Source organism: Cucumis sativus, chromosome 1 (genome assembly GCF_000004075.3).
Source record: "Cucumis sativus cultivar 9930 chromosome 1, Cucumber_9930_V3, whole genome shotgun sequence".
Lineage (NCBI taxonomy): Eukaryota > Viridiplantae > Streptophyta > Magnoliopsida > Cucurbitales > Cucurbitaceae > Cucumis > Cucumis sativus.
In genome coordinates this window covers 16636468-16654544 of record NC_026655.2, presented here as the reverse complement: position 1 = coordinate 16654544, position 18077 = coordinate 16636468, and the positions used below count along the sequence as shown (strand labels likewise).

General features: G+C 31.7%; 1 protein-coding gene and 1 long non-coding RNA gene across 3 annotated transcripts; one reads left to right on the top strand and one right to left on the bottom strand.

Annotated features, from left to right (window-relative positions):
- Nucleotides 1-465: 465 nt before the first annotated feature.
- On the top strand, nucleotides 466-2761 carry LOC101203188. The gene is made up of 3 exons (XM_004151163.2): nucleotides 466-638; nucleotides 726-831; nucleotides 2281-2761. The coding sequence occupies exons 1-3, from the start codon at nucleotides 493-495 to the stop codon at nucleotides 2611-2613; spliced, it is 585 nt and encodes a 194-aa protein (XP_004151211.1). The 5' UTR covers nucleotides 466-492; the 3' UTR covers nucleotides 2614-2761.
- Nucleotides 2762-2829: 68 nt separating this feature from the next.
- Nucleotides 2830-6597, bottom strand: LOC116402702. Of its 2 annotated transcripts, none has more exons than XR_004215230.1 (3): nucleotides 5830-6597; nucleotides 3851-5306; nucleotides 2830-3755 (listed from the first exon to the last, which is right to left on the bottom strand). It is a non-coding gene; the product is annotated as an uncharacterized LOC116402702 (long non-coding RNA). The 2 variants fall into 2 exon arrangements; XR_004215232.1 differs by having other exon boundaries at nucleotides 2837-3755; nucleotides 3851-5069; nucleotides 5180-6597.
- Between the last annotated feature and the right edge of the window lie 11480 nt (nucleotides 6598-18077).

The following is an 18077-nucleotide window of genomic DNA, read 5'->3' as shown; positions in this document are numbered from 1 at the left end:
TGATATATAATGAATGATGAGAAATGAGAAATGAAGAAATGAAGAAACTCAGACTTTTCTTTCCCTTTAATTATGAAACTTTATCCCCAAAAAAATTGCATTTGCCACTCCAAACCCAAAACTAAAAGCAAACAAATTCATCATACTTTTTGACAAAGTCAAGATTAAAGAAATATGACATTAAATTAAATAATTGCATCTCTCTTCCAGCTCTTTTGTTGACTTAGCTTGGAGTTCATAAACAATACAAAAACTTATGCAAATTGGATAATAATTAACTAAGTAAGTAAGTAATCAAAATAAAAACAAATTAAAGCTTCTCTCTAACTCAATCCAATATATATAAACCCCCAAGGAAGTGCAGAAATTTCAATCCAACAACAAATTCCATTTATTCTTAAATTTCCTCTTTTTGGGTTTTTGATTACAAAAGCAACATTTTGAGTTTGAATTTCTTTGATATATTTTATTTTATTTTTGTTGTAAAGAAGGATGAAGAACAATCCTCTTCTTCTAAAGTCTATGAATCACATTTCAATAGTTTGCAATTCAGTGGAGAAATCTTTGGAATTTTATCAGAAAGTTCTTGGGTTTTATCCTGTTAAAAGACCTGCCTCCTTTACCTTCCATGGTGCATGGTATTTTATATGAAGAAAAAACTAAATATAAGTTTTTGTGTTTGTTTATATTTATATTTATATTTATTTTGATGATCAATGAAATAGGTTGTACAGCTATGGGATGGGAATACATCTTCTTCAATCTGATGAACCTGATAACATACCCAAGAAAAGAGTCATCAACCCTAAAGACAATCATCTTTCATTTCAGGTCCCTCTCTATTTTCTCTTTCTTTTTTCTTATAACTTTCACAGCAATTCTCAATTAAGAGAAAAGCTTAAAAGAAAGTATTTGACATAAACCAATTTTGCTTTTAGTTTTTTTTTTTTCCCTATTATATAGTTTTCACCTATATTTGAAAGAAATATTATTACTCAGTTCCCTAGCTAAGCAACGAGTCAAATTTTGTAAAGTTACTAACTGTAGTTTGATTTATTAAAATATCAATATTAAATTTATAATAAAAAATGAAATTAAAATATTGATGAAGTAGTGCTTATAATTTTTTGTTCTTTTTAACTAACAATAATAAAAAACAATCTATTGTTAAGACTTAACCCTTACATGCACGATGAAGAACTCATTCTATTCTTTTTACGGCTAAATTACACCAAATGCGCTTAAACCTTCTAGTTTTTGTCATAAATATTCCTAATTCTAAACTTTAAAAGTTTTAAAAATGCCTTTAAATTTAATCTAAAGATGATTCGAAAATACTCTCACGTTTAGTTTGTGATGAAAATCGTTTTAATTTGTTTAAAAATACTCCTAAACTATTAAAATATTTCATAAATACCTTTGAGCTTAATTATTTTTATAAAAAAAATACTTTCATTCATTCCAATTTTACAATCATTTTCTCACCAACCAAAATTTTAACTTATGTGTGATTGTAAGTGAAATGTCAAATTAAAAATGTCTTTGATTATTAATTAACACAGAGTGGGTAGTTTGATAGATCTATCATTATGAGATTTTTTTTATTTGACTAATTATTGTTTCAAATTTTATGAGATTTTGTGAAATTTTATGTTTTAACCCATATTTAAAATATCGATGTTGATGGATATATTGAAGTCTTAATTTTAAGTAAACTTTGATTTTGATTGATATTTCTAGAAATATTATATAAACAAAAAATTCAAAAAAGAAATTTGTAAATAAAATAACAATTCACTCATTTTATCAACATCGGACACATGAAAATGTAAAAATATCAATACATTCGATGTAAAATTAAATTGTGGTTTTAACCTAAAACTTTAATTTTTATTTTTTGTGTTAAAAACTTTGGTGTAAAATTGGATTAATGTGAGTATTTTTTTAACATCTTTTAAGTGGGAGGGTATTTATGAAAGGTTGAAAGTATTTTTTAAATAAAACTTTTAACCAGCAGCTAAAAATACTTTTACATTATTTTGACAAGAGGAAGGGCATTTTACCAAACTTTTATAATTAAGTTTAGGGGTATTATATTTTTTACACAATTCACCAAGTTGAAACATTTCATTTTATAATTTTTTGATCACTAAACTATGATCATGACAATTGGAGTTTAAACCAATAAACTTTTAGAGAAGGAAAATATAGAGATGTCTTAACCACTCGACTATACACACATATATGTCATCTCAACGTAGTTTCTATCATGAATGACAGAGTGAAAACATGTCCACAACAGAGAAGCAATTGAAAGAGATGAGAATCGAGTACGTAAAGTGTGAGGTGGAAGACGAGGGGATCTTCGTTGACCAGCTCTTCTTCCACGACCCCGATGGCCTAATGATCGAAATTTGCAACTGTGAGAACCTCCCCATCTTACCGGTGTCAGGAGGTGGTGACTCCCCTACCACGGCCACCAACGCAGCTCGTTTCTGCAGTATTCAACAAGCAGAGGAACAACAAAAGCTAAAACAAATTCAAAGCGCCACCGTTCAAAGGATGCAACTCCAGCAACTTCTCATCAACATCCCATGCAACGCCTGGACATGAAAACTAAACTATATATATTGTCTTCCTTTATTATTTTGTATGTTGTTTTACATGTTCATCAAATCATTATCATCCTGGTTACGTTTATTTAAAATGATAAAAGGGAAAATTATGAATTTGATTGCAATCAACTGATTCTTTTTTGTTATTATTATTTAGATATCTTGTGCATTTAAAGATCAGAAAGAAAACTAATTAATTCACTAATAAAGACCTAGTTTGGTTTACCAATTTTGTAACTTTGTAATATATATTATTGGTGTGTGTGCGCCTTGCTAGCTTACCTGTATGGTAAAATCAATGAAGCTTCTAATTATTAGTTCAAATGAAATTATGAATATGTGTAACTCATGAATAGCAGGGTACAATAAGATTTTAACTGACTATGAAACTTGATTGCCGGTTAGAATCTTAGAATATTTATGAAAAGATTACGGGAATAATTTTTCTAATTCCTAGCTAAATTTTTTTCTTTTTTTTTCTTTTATTGTATATTCTATTTATTCTCCCTTGTACCTATTGTATTATTCATCATAAAAATAATAAAACTAAAAACATAATGATTTTTCTCCTGGTTCTCGGGTTTCCACCTAAGCCTTGGTTTCGTGTTTATTGCTTTCAATATGGTATAAGAGAGAAGCAATAATGAAACCCTAGAATAAAATTTAGGAAACACCAAAACTAAAACAGAAGTTGCAATCGTCGCCGCCGTGGACACCGCTATGGAAAAACTACTCCACCGGATTCAGAAGCCGTCGATCTACATAGTGGGCCAACCCCCGCCGCCGTCCATGCAACCTTTTGGCTAGAAACTACCCCATTGTGTCGCTTCTGTTAGGCGCATGGGACCACACACCGTCGTTCGTTCATCTTACTGCCCATCCCATCCATTTCTACACGTCGTTGCCTGTCCAACCATCCCACCCTTTCGATCATTCGCAATCGCATGCGCCACCCATTACCACCAGATAGCAACCGTCAAATTTGTACAACAATGCAAATCTATCTGTCGACCCTCAACCTTTCTTCTATGGGATCAGAGCTAACCAAATCCATAAAAGATCAAGGATTGAAGTGGAGAAGTCATTGGCACCCTTCGGTTATGGACAACCATATGTTTGTGGTCCTGGGATTAACCAAACCTACAGTAGATTTGTTTTTGAAGTTAGTGCATCATCTAAATCGACCGATCTACCAATGTATTCAAAAAACCTGGTAACTTTGCTCCCCAATGTACCTTCAAATTATATAACTAACTATGTTGCCCTTAGTGCTCGATTCTCCTAGTATGTGAGCACTGCAAGCTGAAATAATGGGCACACCAAGGATGAGTGTTGGAAACTCCATGGTTGGGCCCCAAGAGGTAACAAACGTTCCTCCAACCAGCACTCAGGGCGTACCGATGTTAGGAAGATTGCCAGCACCTGTCAGTCAACTGGCCCTACTACTAGCCAGACCGATCCTCCTACTCTTTGTGCCATTGCTTTGTCAGGTATGCCTCAGTCCCTTGGTCATTAGTGTTGATGGGAAGAATTTCTGGATTTTGGACTTGAGGACCACATACCACTTGATAGATTCTTCGAAGCACTTTGTCTCTTCTACCCCTTGTGCCAGTAATGAGAAAATCAGAACAGTAGATGGCTCTTTATCCCTGATTGCTAACAAAATGACAAATAGTTCTCTTAGACAGGTTCACTCTTCAGAAGGTTTTTTATGTGTCTAACCTTTCTTACAGTTTGTTATCTATCAGCAATATCACCTGTGAGCTGCACTGTAAAGCTATTTTCTTACTTGAATCTGTTTGGTTTTAGAAATTGAATTTGGGGAGGACAACTGACAATGTCCGGTATAGCAGGGGTGTCACACCTTGATCCACAAGACAACTAAAACGTAGGAAGTAGTGCAGATAGGACGCTATTTAACTTAAAACTTTGTAATTGGTCTTATCGCCTAGCTTATTCTAAACTCGTTTTAAACTATCAATTGAAACTCAAAACACATCAGGAGTCAACTTTAAACGCCAAGTACAATAAGTAACATAACCAAAGGATCATCACTAAATTCAAACTGAATAATGCAAATGGATTAGAAATTAAGCAATTAACTTTTAGTAAAAGGATTTTGATTGTCCTTACTTAGTAACCAAACTTGAACAAAGCCAAGGATATTAAATGATTAAATCTTTCTATATACTAAATTAGCACATAGGTTTAGGGGGACAAAGAAATATATGATTTAGCCTAAACTTTTCTGGCTATCCTTGTTTATCTAAGCAACTTTAATTATGAAAAACACAATTTGCTATCATATTCAACCCGTAGAATCTTCATTGGAAAAAAATTATACCTTAATTTTATAGAACCTTTGAGAGTGGCTTTCAGTTTATCAAAGTCTGAATTGATACATCTAAGAAAATGATGAAAAGGAATTCCTCAAAGCAGAGCAGAGAAAGCCAGCTTGAGCAAAGAACGACACAGATCAACAATTCAATATCAAAACCTCCAACAATGGTGAAAAAAATTCACCTCTGTACCTCGTATTAGCTCAAAAATGGAAGAATTCTTACCTCATAAGCCACCTCTAAGCCAAGATAGTACAGAGAGTATGAAGTCTTCAAAAGCCAAGAAATTGAATCTTAATATCGAGATTATATCCCAACTTGATAGAACCAAAAAACTTGAAGGGACCATATCCTAAATTGAGGGAATTAAATTCGAAAATGAGAAACATGCGGTGAAGCAAAGTTCTATTCCTAATAGTTATCCTTAAAGACCTTAATTATTGAAGAAAATGTAATCCATCAAGTAAAAGAGTACAAACAAGAATAGTACCCGAACAAAATGCCAAATTCTAAGATATATATTATTTATCCACCAACTTCAAATTCCATCTGCAACATAAATATATATGTAACATATATATTTAATTTAGTTCCATATGTATATGTAAATTTAGTTAAACCCAGCAAATCAATTTCGATTATTGAAATGGGTCTTAAGAAAATACCATCTCCTTCATCCCTTTAGCTTAATGATTCTTATTGATTGCAACAAAAATAATCTATAAAAATAACATCCACAACAGTTATAGAATGCAAAAGCATCACAATAGCTTAAATAATCTAATAGTAACAGAAACATGAGACATGAAAGGAGAGTAATAGACATTAGTTCTTGATTAATCGACACATTTTAATGATGGAAAGAAAGAGAATACCTGAGATTATGATTAAGGCAAGTTCTGTTGGAATAAGGGAGACTCAATTTGAGCAACCCATCCCAGTTGGGATCGTCTTTCACAATGGCCATTAAGGAATTGAAGGAAGCTCTAAGTAAATGAAGATGATATATTAATGAGAAGTGAAGTACAAATTTGAATGAAGGAAGCCCGAAAGTAACTAGCACTACACAATTGGTAGTACATCCGACCGCCGTGGAACACCTACTGTTGTTTGTCGTGAGTCATCAACAATCGACGTTCACGTTGGTGTGGGTCATCGTTTGCGTGGATCACTAAAGAACTTCCGTGTTCCCGATCGAAACATTATGGTCCGCCGTCAAGTTCCTAGGTCGTCGTCATCTGATAAGAAAACAAAGGTGTCTTTTGTGGCCATGGAGAGCAAATGGGGGTTTTGGGATTTTTTTTTCCGTGGAGATGGAGAGAAAGGGGAAGGGTTTGCGTAGAAGCGTAACACGCAAAAAAAAGTTAATACAAAACATGCTATGGTTAAAATGCTATTGAAATATACATGCTATGTTGGATGCTATTCAAAGACACATTTGTTCTAGTATAAATTTCCACCCTTCAATTTTCATCTTTTATCAATATCCAGCAGCCTAAATTGAATTTGGTTTTCACCTAGCTCCATCTCTCATTTTAAACACTTCATCTTTTCCAGATCTGAACAATTTTTTTAAAAAAAGAAATTAATCATCCATAATTCACTAAGTCATCCTTGTTGATCTTTCTCTGCTTCAATTTTGTTCTTTTTCATCTTATTCCTAATTTTTTTAATGTATTTTAAAGAGTGATTCCACGTAAACTTAAAGTTTTCCACATCTTGTATAGTTTGAATTGATTTCAATTGACAAATAAGCAATTGTAATATCATTTAATTTATTTTCAAATCATGTCGTTGTCAATAAATAAAATGCAATTAGGTTTGAAAGGAGTTGTACCACTTTTGTAGAGACATCAAGGTGGATTATTTGGATGTTTTATTTTATATTCAAAAGGTACTAAATTTTCTTAGTGATAAATGAATATGCAATTCACTAAATTTGTTCTCAAACACATATATGAGTCACATTCTTTCCATATTCTTATGTGGCTTAAATAAAAGAATATTCATGTGTATACGTAACTTTTATTTTAGTGGATTCTAGCTAGCGGGCATATAATATATATATATATATGATATTCCTAGTCATGTTTGTTTAGTTCATCTCAACACTAACCATGCATATATTAGGAGAAGTCTATTATAAAAATCTCTCTCAAATTTGAAATTTGTAATGTTTCAAAAATCTATTCGAGATTTCAAAAGTTTCAAAACTATTTTTAAATTTAAAAACAAAACCCTAAAAATATTAAAATATTAGTTTCCGATAGAAATAACTAAAATTTTATTTAAAAAGGTTTCAAAAATATTATTTAACAAAATTTCAAAAATATCAATATTGTTGGTATTTGAGCATTAAAAGATTAAAAGTTATTCATTGTGACAAAAATAACTTTAAAAATTGAAAAGAATAGTTAAAAATGTTTGTGAGTAATTTGTTTGAAGTTTTTTCTTAAGTTCGAACATAAGCAATTTTAAAAGAAATTATATAAATATCTTCATTTTTTTTCTTAGATATACTTTCATATTTCTTTTAATTTTAAAACTTTTAGTTTATATATCATAACGAATGTAGGTTCTTCTTCTTATGTTTCAAATGATGAAATTATAAGATACATCTCATATCATGGTGATTTGAAGGAAAATAGTTTATTTGAAAGTAAAGAGATGCTTTCAAAGTGTTTTGGCATAATAGAAGTGAATAACAACTTTCAATTTAGAACTACAATATCAAATTTGAGGTCTCTTGAATTTAGATGCCTACTAGAAGAGTGCAAATGGTTTATTAGGACATCTCGTTATAAGAAGAGCGAGTTGTGGATGCTATGAAAATACATTTATGAACATGACTGTTCATTGAATACTAGTTGTCACATGCAAGCTTCTTCAACAGTAATTGACAGTTGCTTGATAGATGAGTTCAGGTTCATGTCTACTGATCGTTTCATTCCAAAAGCAATTGTGCATAAGGCATGTACAAATCTTGGAGTTAATATAAGTTAGCAGAAAGCTTGGAGGGCGAAAGAACACATAGTAAAGATATTAAAAGGTGACACGGTTAAATCATACATGTTGATTCCAAGGTTCTTTGATAAATTGGTTGAATCTATCTCAGGTATAATGAGTTTCATATATAGAATGATGACATCAAATTGTGTAGACAGTGTAAATTTAGTTTTTAAAGATCTTAGAGAACCACCTGTAGCTACCATGCTTAGTTCAATTAGAGATGTATTGCAAAAGTGGTTTGATGAAAGAAGTAAAGCTACTTTTACAATGAAGAGTTGTTTGACTTCTTGGGCTGAGAACGTGTTGCATTTAGAATAACATGAAAAGTCAAGAATTTTATTGGTAAGGTTTTTTTTTTTTTTTTTTAATGTTTGTATCTCAGGTAGATATAAATAGACTGCTATTTTTGTCCATCCGATAGAGAAATATAACAATTTATGTGTGCTTGTTTCAGATAGATAGAGATAGATAGCTATCAATGTCTATTTGTCTCTATTTGTGCATGTTTTTTTTTTTTTTAATTTTTCTATATTTGTTTTATGTATTAGGTTGATCCAATTAGTATGACTGAATACAAAGTAATGGATGATACAAAATGATAATGTGATTTATTTATATTGGTTCTAATTTGAAATATTCAAATTTACTTTGGAAATTAGTATAATTAGTATAATATATAGTGATATATTATAATATAAAGTTTATATGTTAATGAAACTTTATTATATAAATTTAATTTTAGATAAAGTTCAAAATTAATTTATGAGAGATAAAATATTTGAATGAGTTCAAATATTAATTTAATGTGGATTTGTTTCATATTAAAATTATTAATTATGAGATAAAGTTATATTTGAATATGATTCAAATTTAACTTAAGTTAAATATAAAATATTTAATTTAGTTATTAATTAATTGAAGAATTAATTAATAGTTTAGTTTATATATTATTTTTAAATTTGATTTAATTAATATATAAAACTATAAGGTATTGGAGAGATATTCATTCAATAAGATTTAAATGAAATATTTAATTTAATTATTAACTAATTGATTAATGGTTAATTAGTTAGTTGATTTGAAACTTCTATTAATTTAATTTTTTAAGTTAATAGAATCCTATGATTTTCTCCTACCCCGTCTCCTACTCAATGAAAGAAAGAGAGTTATAAATATGTAGAAGAAAAACATCTTTTCTTAACCAAAATAAAATCGATGATTTTCTTTTCTGCAAAATAGATTGTAACGACCTAATTTTTCGAATTAAGCTGAAGTTATTACTTTAAGACTAGATTCGTCCTTTAACCATAAGACTTTATAATTTAAAAAAATATATTTTTTAACAACATTAAAGAGTTTTTATTCGGGCTCTATTTCAAATAAAATTTTGAAAGTGTAAAAGTATCGATAATAAAGAAAGTTCAAGAACATAAAAGTCGTTCAATCATGAAACCCAAAACAGTGTCAATTACTAAAGAAAACCAAAATAAAAAAAATATAAAGTAGAAGCAATTTGAAGGACATTTCCTTATGGCAGTTTCGCGGAAAAAGATTAAACATAAAAGGGTGAGTATAAACATACCCACTAAGAGACTCACTACTGATCCTGTTAGAAGAAAAATAAAATTGTTAACTTCCTATTGGACCCTGCACTTTAAAAGTCTTGTGATCATGTAGGAATACACATAATCAGTCCAATGCCCTAAAGGACACAAATATTAGTCTAGTGCTCTGCAGAAAGCACATGTCAGTCTAGTGCTCTCGAAGAATGCACATGTCATTCTAGTGTCTCTCTCGAAGAATACACAACAGGTGGTGATCCCGTAGGACACCTTCAAGGCACACTACCCAATCGACAAAGCTAACAATTTTCCCTTAGTCTGTTATAAACATTTAATCAATCCATTCCTAGTATAGTCAAACTACTCCATCATATCATCAATCCAACTTAACACACTTACGTTCAATCTATTCAATCTATCATCACAAAAATCAGTTGATACTATAACAACACACCAGACAGTCAAGATATATATATATACATAACACCTTTCTCAGTTTACAAATACATTATCCATCGTATCTACTTCTATACCAGTCTGGCATAATATACATTTGTCATCATATCTACTTCTACATATATTGGTAAACCATACTAAGTCCAGAGATCCAAACAGTCAACACATTTCAAAACTTTCAAAGAGTCCAGTAATAGAAACCCCTTACTTTAATGTTACTCAAATTTCTCGAACGAAGGAAACCTAATAATAAGAATATGGAACTCAATTACTTTCACAATACTTTCTTTCATTTAATTTCCTCAATGTAAATTCTAGCTTACCAAAGTATTGGCGAATCGAACTCCAACAAATCTACAATTTAGTTGTGAATCCAAAGAACTCAAACGCTACCTTCAAGAATCAATTAACAATTGAACTAATTATCCAAAACTACAACCCAAGGATAATTACAATGTAAAACCACCACACTCACCAATACAACTTACCACAAAAATCCCAAAAATTAGAGTAAAATGGGGGCAACAACTTCGAATAACTGGAATCGACGCGTGTAATAGATCAGATCTAATCAACAAACGAAAAACAAACTTCAGCTTACAACCCATGGCTGGAAGGTGAAGAGCCACGCGACGGCACTTCGACAGACACGACGGGCTCAGGTCTGGTCGACGGCTGCTTCAACTAAGTAACAACGCCGGTGAGATGATAGGTCAATCGGTGACGTTCCTCGTCACCTGGAGCAGAATGTGGTGGCGCGAACGTCGAAGGAGCTACGCGAGAATGAATCACAGCTTGGCTGGAAAACAGAGGTGAGACGCGATGCCAAGAGTTCGAACTCACGACGAACGGTGCTTCGGCTTCAACGAAGACGAAGTGATCGGTCACGGCGTGCCGGCTGACGTCCAAGAGTAATATAAAATGGCTAAGGGAGGCAGGCGGCGGCGGGCACGGGGAAGAGGAAGAGTGAAGGAGAAAGAGATGGGGTTGCACGTGAATCAATAAAAAATTGATATTTTAAATTAATAATAACATTAATTCTATTATTATTATATATTATTATTATTTAACCTTTAGTATTAGTATATTTTTTCATAAAAGCCCCCTTCACTTCCTGCTAAATCCACACCACAACCAAATTCCTTAAAATCTTAATAAAATTTAAAAAATTTAGCTTGAGAGAAATACCTTGATATTGGGGGTGTTACATAGTTTCTCTCTAATTTTTTTTTCATTCCAATTGTTTTCCACAAACCAATCTCATCTTCGAAGATAGGAAGGTCTCCAACGGGTGGTGTCCCCAATTCGGTGGATTATAGATTCAGAGACGTCAACAAGAGTAAGTTCTATGTATCTTTTAATTTAAAAGCATATTTAGTTCTTTATTTAGAACTTTGATTCTAAATATTGTCAATGTACTGTATTTTGGAATTTTCAAATTAAAATTGATGAATGGTTTTGTAAAGTCTTTCACTGCCAAGAGCTTTTATCCCTTTAGGGCACACATACCAATTAAACTAATGCAAGACCTTTGACAGTAGTTAATGGTAGCATCTCACAAAGTGGAAGTGGTTGGCTTACCAACGGAAGATTTTCAATCATTTCTAGCAGTCCCTTTTCTGTTTGAGTATGACCTTCCATATTTTCTGCTATATTACTTATAGTTAATATCAAATGTGCATCTCTGCCATCTATGCTAATATCACTGCCTGACTGCTCTTGATGTTGAGGCGTTGTTCATTTTTGTTCCCTACACAGAAAAGAAAAAAAATTATTGTTGTTTATTTATAATCTAAGCAATTTTAAACAATATAAAGCAGTAAATAATGAATTAAAAACTAACTGTTGAGTTTCTACAGTAGATTCTTGAAGATGTGACTCTTGAACAGATGGATTCTCATGGATGATCACATGTTTGTTATTTTGATGGTCATCATTCTTGTCCAGATTGTGATGACTAGAATCATCACGAAGATCATCATACATGTTGTTAATATCATCAAACAATTGATTCTGATTCTAGTATAGAAAGAAAAAAGGATAATAAAAAAAAATTGTTACAAAATGATCGTGTATCCTTAAGCAAACAATCGTGTAGAATATCTAAGCGGTTGTTTTACCAAGGGTGATCGATATTTCAGATGGGATATGCGATCGTTCATATGTGATATGCGATCGTGTAAAGATATATCAAACCTTTTTTCTGTCAGAAGTCGTGCTAAGAAGAGTTGAAAGCTTGTAATAAGATCCATCAAAACTGAAAGATTTTACATCAATACGTTCCTGACACAGTACTGCAGTATCAATGAGCATCAAATTACGTGAGATACCTATTAGAAAATATCTAACTGCTCAGTTAATTTTTTATGGACATCAAATCACCTTTTTTCAAGCTTAAGGAAGGAAATGTCGGCACTATATATGTCAGAGTTGTGCATTGCAATGGAAGTGGCCAACACGAGGTGATACATGTGTGTCTTTCTGGGATGTAAATGCCACTCCCCGCCTAGGACCAGCATAGTCTTAGGGAGAAAGCATGCTAGGAATTGGAGTTGTGTCCTCAATTTCTTCAAGGACTTGAGCATTTCTTCTTACACTAGAATGTCTCCTGTTCAGAGAGTTTATAGGATTTCTTAAGGCCATTTTTGCATACTTAACAGCTCTTGACAAACGGTAGAGAGTCTAAATCTACACTTTCAGGGGGTTCCAACTCCACCACTCGATGAGCCAAAGATAGAGATGAATCATTAATGATCCAGTAAGCAACATGAAACCTTGTAATTTTGGGGTCAATGGTAGTCCCTCCCATTACTAGCTCAACACTCAAACGGAGTCTCTTGTATAAAATATAAAATAATACAGACACAAATAGTGAATGAAATCTTGTGACGTAACAAACACAAATTTTATGTATACTGCAATTTGACTAAATATTGAACAAGAAAGCCCAAGGGAATACACAAAAATCCAACGTTTTTAGGGTGTCAATTTGAAAAATGGCAAAACTACTTTTTCTTTTCAATTTTAGCAAACAACATTTTTTGCACGTGCATGGTATTTTATAAAATACCAAAATATTCACCTTCTCCAACTATAATTATTTTGTTTTTTTACGTTATAATTAATTTATGTTATGTATTTATCAACTTTTAATTAATTTTTACTTGAAATAGATACATCAACTCATATCATAACTTTTCTCTTAAAATCTCGGGACTCAACTAATTGATTCAACATTTTAATAACATTATTCAATCTTACTAATTTCAAAATAACCTAATTGAATTTGAATTTCAAAATAACCAAATTGAATTTCAAAATTTCAAAATTATTATTTTTTTAGAATTTGAGAATCTCAACGATAGATTTTATATTAAAATAACCTTATCTCAAAATAATTTTAATGACTTGAATATCAAGATAATTAAATTATTATTTTAAAATTGGAAGAAAAGCACAAAAAGCGCACACGCCCACTCACGTACACACGCACGCGCGCGTATACGCACACACACCCACACGCACACGTGGACACTCACACCCACACACACGTAGACACACACACCCACGCACATATGCACAAAGATGTATAAATGAATTAAAATTAAAAAATAACTACAATAATTGTGTTTAGAAAGACTTTTAAATCATGTTCATTTGACTTAATAACGTTAATTAAATTATAATTTCTATCAATATTGGTTTAAAAGTGTCATTAGTGTAATTATTTCAATATAATGCAGTCTTATCCAATTTTACGCAACAAAAAACAAGTCGAATATGTACCAGTAGATGCACACTCTTTGTCATAAGAGATATAGCAACGTTTTTATGGGTCATTTTGAAAAATGGCAAAACTACTTTTTCTATTAAATTTTAGCAAATAGAACTTTTTGCACGTGTGCATGATATTTTATAAAATACCAAAATATTCACCTTCTCAAACAATAATTATTTTGTTTCTACGTTGTAATTAATTTATGTTATGCATTTATTAGCTTTTAATTATTTTTTACCTGAAAAAGATACATCAACCCATATCGTAACTTTTTCTTAATATCTTGGACTCAACTAATTGATTCAAGATTTTAATTTTATTCAATCTTACTAATTTCAAAATAACCTAATTAAATTTCAATTTCAAAATAACAAAATTATTATTTTTCGAAATTTGAGAATCTCAACGATAGATTTTGTATCAAAATAACTTTAATTGAATTTCAAAATTAAAAAATATCAACTTGTACACTATCTTTATCTCAAAATAACATTAATGGCTTGAATATCAAGATAATTGAATTATTATTTTAAAATTGGGAGAAATTTTACATTAACAAATATCAACTTGTTCGCACACAAGCACACGCACACACGTGCACAACGCACGCACACGCACGCACACACACACCCATCCACACACGCACACGCACGCGCACATATGCACACACGCACAAAGATGTGTAAATTAATTAAAGTTAAAAAACAAATACATTAATTATGTTTAGAAAGAGTTTTAAACCATGTTCATTTGACTTAATAACATTGATTAAATTATAATTTCTATCAATATTGGCTTAAAAGTGTCATTCGTGTAATTATTTCAATATAATGCGGTCTTATCCAATTTTACCAACAAAAAACAAATCGAATATGGATCAGTAGATCTACACTCTTTGTCATAAGAGACATAACAACGTTTTTAGGGGTCATTTTAAAAAATGACAAAACTACTTTTTCCTTTGAATTTTAGCAACTAACATTTTTTGCACGTGCATGGTATTTTATAAAATACTAAAATATCAACATTCTTCAACTGTAATTATTTCGTTTCTACGTTGTAATTAATTTATGTTATGCATTTATCAGCTTTTAATTATCTTTTACTTGAAATAGATACATCAACTCATATCATAATATTTTTCTTAATATCTCGAGACTCAACTAATTAATTCAACATATTAATAACTTTATTCAATCATACTAATTTCAAAATAACCTAATTGAATTTGAATTTCAAAATAACAAAATTGAATTTCAAAATAACAAAATTATTATTTTTCGGAATTTGAGAGTCTCAACGATAGACTTTGTATTAGAATTTCAACGCACACACACATGCACACGCGCACGCATGCACACACACACACCTATCCACACTCGCACAAGCACACACACATGCACAAACGCACACACGCGTACTCACAAACGCACACACGTAAACACATACGCACAAGCGCACAAACACGCACGCGCGAGCACACCCACACACCCAAGCACACACGCAATAGCCCGCACACACACACGCACGCACAAACACATACAAACATGCACACACCCACAAACACATGCACATGGACACTCGCACGAACGCACGCACATACACATACGCATACCTACCTACACGCGCACACGTACACACGCACATATGCATAAAGATGTATAAATGAGTTAAAATTAAAAAACAACTACATTAATTGTGTTTAGAAGGACTTTTAAACCATGTTCATTTGACTTAATAACATTAATTAAACTATAATTTCTATCAATATTGGCTTAAAAGTGTCATTCGTGTAATTATTTCAATATAATGCGATTTTATCCAATTCTATTAGCAACAAACAGGTCGAATATGAACCAGTAGATATACACTCTATCATAAGAGACATAACAACATTTTTATGGGTCATTTTGAAAAATGGCAAAACTATTTTTTTTTAATTTTAGCAAATAACATTTTTTGCACGTGCATAATATTTTATAAAATACCAAAATATCCACATTCTCCAACTAAAATTATTTTGTTTCTATGTTGTAATTAATTTATATTATGCATTTATCAGATTTTAATTATTTTTTACCTGAAAAAGATACATAAACTCATATCATACTTTTTTCTTAATATCTCGGGACTCAACTAATGGATTCAAGACTTTAACTTTATTAATCTTACTAATTTCAAAATAACCTAATTGAATTTGAATTTCAAAATAACCAAATTGAATTTCAAAATAACAAAATTATTATTTTTCAGAATTTGATAATCTCAGCAATAGATTTTGTATCAAAATAACTTTAATTGAATTTCAAAATTAAAAAATATCAACTTATTCACTATCTTTATCTCACAATAATATTAATGGTTTGAATATCAAGATAATTAAATTATTGTTTTAATTAAAATTGGGGTAAACTCAACATTAAAAATTATCAACTTATTCACACACAATCACACGCGCACACAGATACATACACTTGCACGCGCGTGCACCCATACACGCACACACACACGCGTGCACACATGCACACACACACCAAATCGCACGCACAAAAATGCACACGCACACACCTACTCACGTACACATGTATGTGCGCATACACAGACCCAAGCACACGTGGACATGCACACACGCACACTGATGGTTCAATTTCATCGATAGTTCCTATTTTTGCTGACAGTTTATTTTTTGCCATCGATGGAGGATCTTCCGACAGACCTACGTGACGGTGTGTGTTGACAGCTTAATTTCGTTGGCAAAAGAAAAGTCGATTAGTTTTTGAAGATTTACTGACGATATTTGTCATCGACAAAGGGTAAATTTCTTGTAGTGCATGTACATCAAACATATCAAATTTGTTAAGTGTACCAATGAAATATAACAAGTTTATTAGTGGTATATCAAGTGTATCAAACTTATAAGTGAAGTCTTTAAGTGTATCAAACTAATCAAGTGTATCAAGGCCTCAGGGGTATCAAGTGTATCAAGAAGAATCAAGTGTAACGAGAAGTATTATGTGGAACGAGAAGTATTATATGTATGAAGATGTTTCAGGTGTGTATCAAAAAGTATCGTGTGTATCAATGAGTACCGAGTGCATGAATTCTATCTATCAAATGTATCAAGTGTATCAGTAAGAAGTATCAAGTGGTATTAGGTGTATCAGACGTGTATAAGGTGTATCAAATGTACATCAATAACGAGGGCATTTGTGACATTTTACCTCTTGATGTGTGAGTTGGTCTTTGTTTTTGTCATTTCTCAAATAATAAAGTATGAGTTTTATGGACTTAATTATTATAACTTATTTTGCCATTTTCGCAAGTGTCCCTTAATGGTAATACATGTATATGTGACATAATCTAATCAAACTAACTCATAAATGGACTTAATGTATCAAGAGGTATTAGGTGTATCAGACGTGTATAAGGTGTATCAAATGTACATCAATAACGAGTGTGGCTTTCTGGAAGAGTGCCAAATCTTGGATCCTAATTTAATAGCAAAAGAAACTGTGGAGGTCTATAGTATCCGAAAAAAGAAAAGATGGATCATTAAATTAGACCTTGAAAAGGCCTTTAACAGAATGGATTGGAAATTTTAAAAAATGTAATGCAAAAGAAGATCTTCGACGTAGGATATTGTGTTATATTGGCCAGCCTTTATAGCATCTCCACTTTGAAGTCTTTGATGATCAGGACATCCGGATCAGCCCTCTGCTTCAAACAGTTTTTCCTCAACCAATCAAGGCTTATTCTTCTTTGTTCTCAGCATGCTGCCTTTGATTATGATTTTGCTTTGGAAAGATTCTTTTTATCATTTTTTTTGTCTTTGTTTTTGTGGCTTTTTGTTTTGATCTTGTGTTGTCGCTTTTTGGATGTTTTGAGGGCACTAAGGAGGTGTCAACCTAGTTTGAGATTGTAACGGCCCAAACTCGAAGGTATTTTATTTTAAGAAAATTTATTCGATTTGTTCAAGATTTATTTTTTTTAAAAAAAAGTAAGCTAAGGGAGAAAGGGGATTAGAAATGTTATAATAATAATAATACTATATATTTATTATTATTATTATTAGTTATTATATTAAATAAAAGAAAAGGTAAATAAAAAAGAAAATAAAAGAAAAGAAAATAATATATTTTTCCTTCCTTCTTCCTCTCGCGCGAGCGCCGCACACAACCCCTCCCTCATTTTTCTTTTCTTCCCCTTCTCTCCGTTCGTGCAGCAACCGCCCCAACCGTCCTCTTCTCCTTCTGTTCGTGGCCAGCCGCAGCCCAGCCACAACCACCACCTCTATCTTCTTCTTCCCGTCCCGCCGCGC

Coding starts and splice junctions, on each gene's coding strand:
- LOC101203188 (XM_004151163.2), top strand. CDS start 493: ATGAAGAACAATCCTCTTCTTCTAAAGTCTATGAATCACATTTCAATA. Junction 639..725: donor TTTACCTTCCATGGTGCATG/GTATTTTATATG, acceptor TCAATGAAATAG/GTTGTACAGCTATGGGATGG. Junction 832..2,280: donor ACAATCATCTTTCATTTCAG/GTCCCTCTCTAT, acceptor CATGAATGACAG/AGTGAAAACATGTCCACAAC.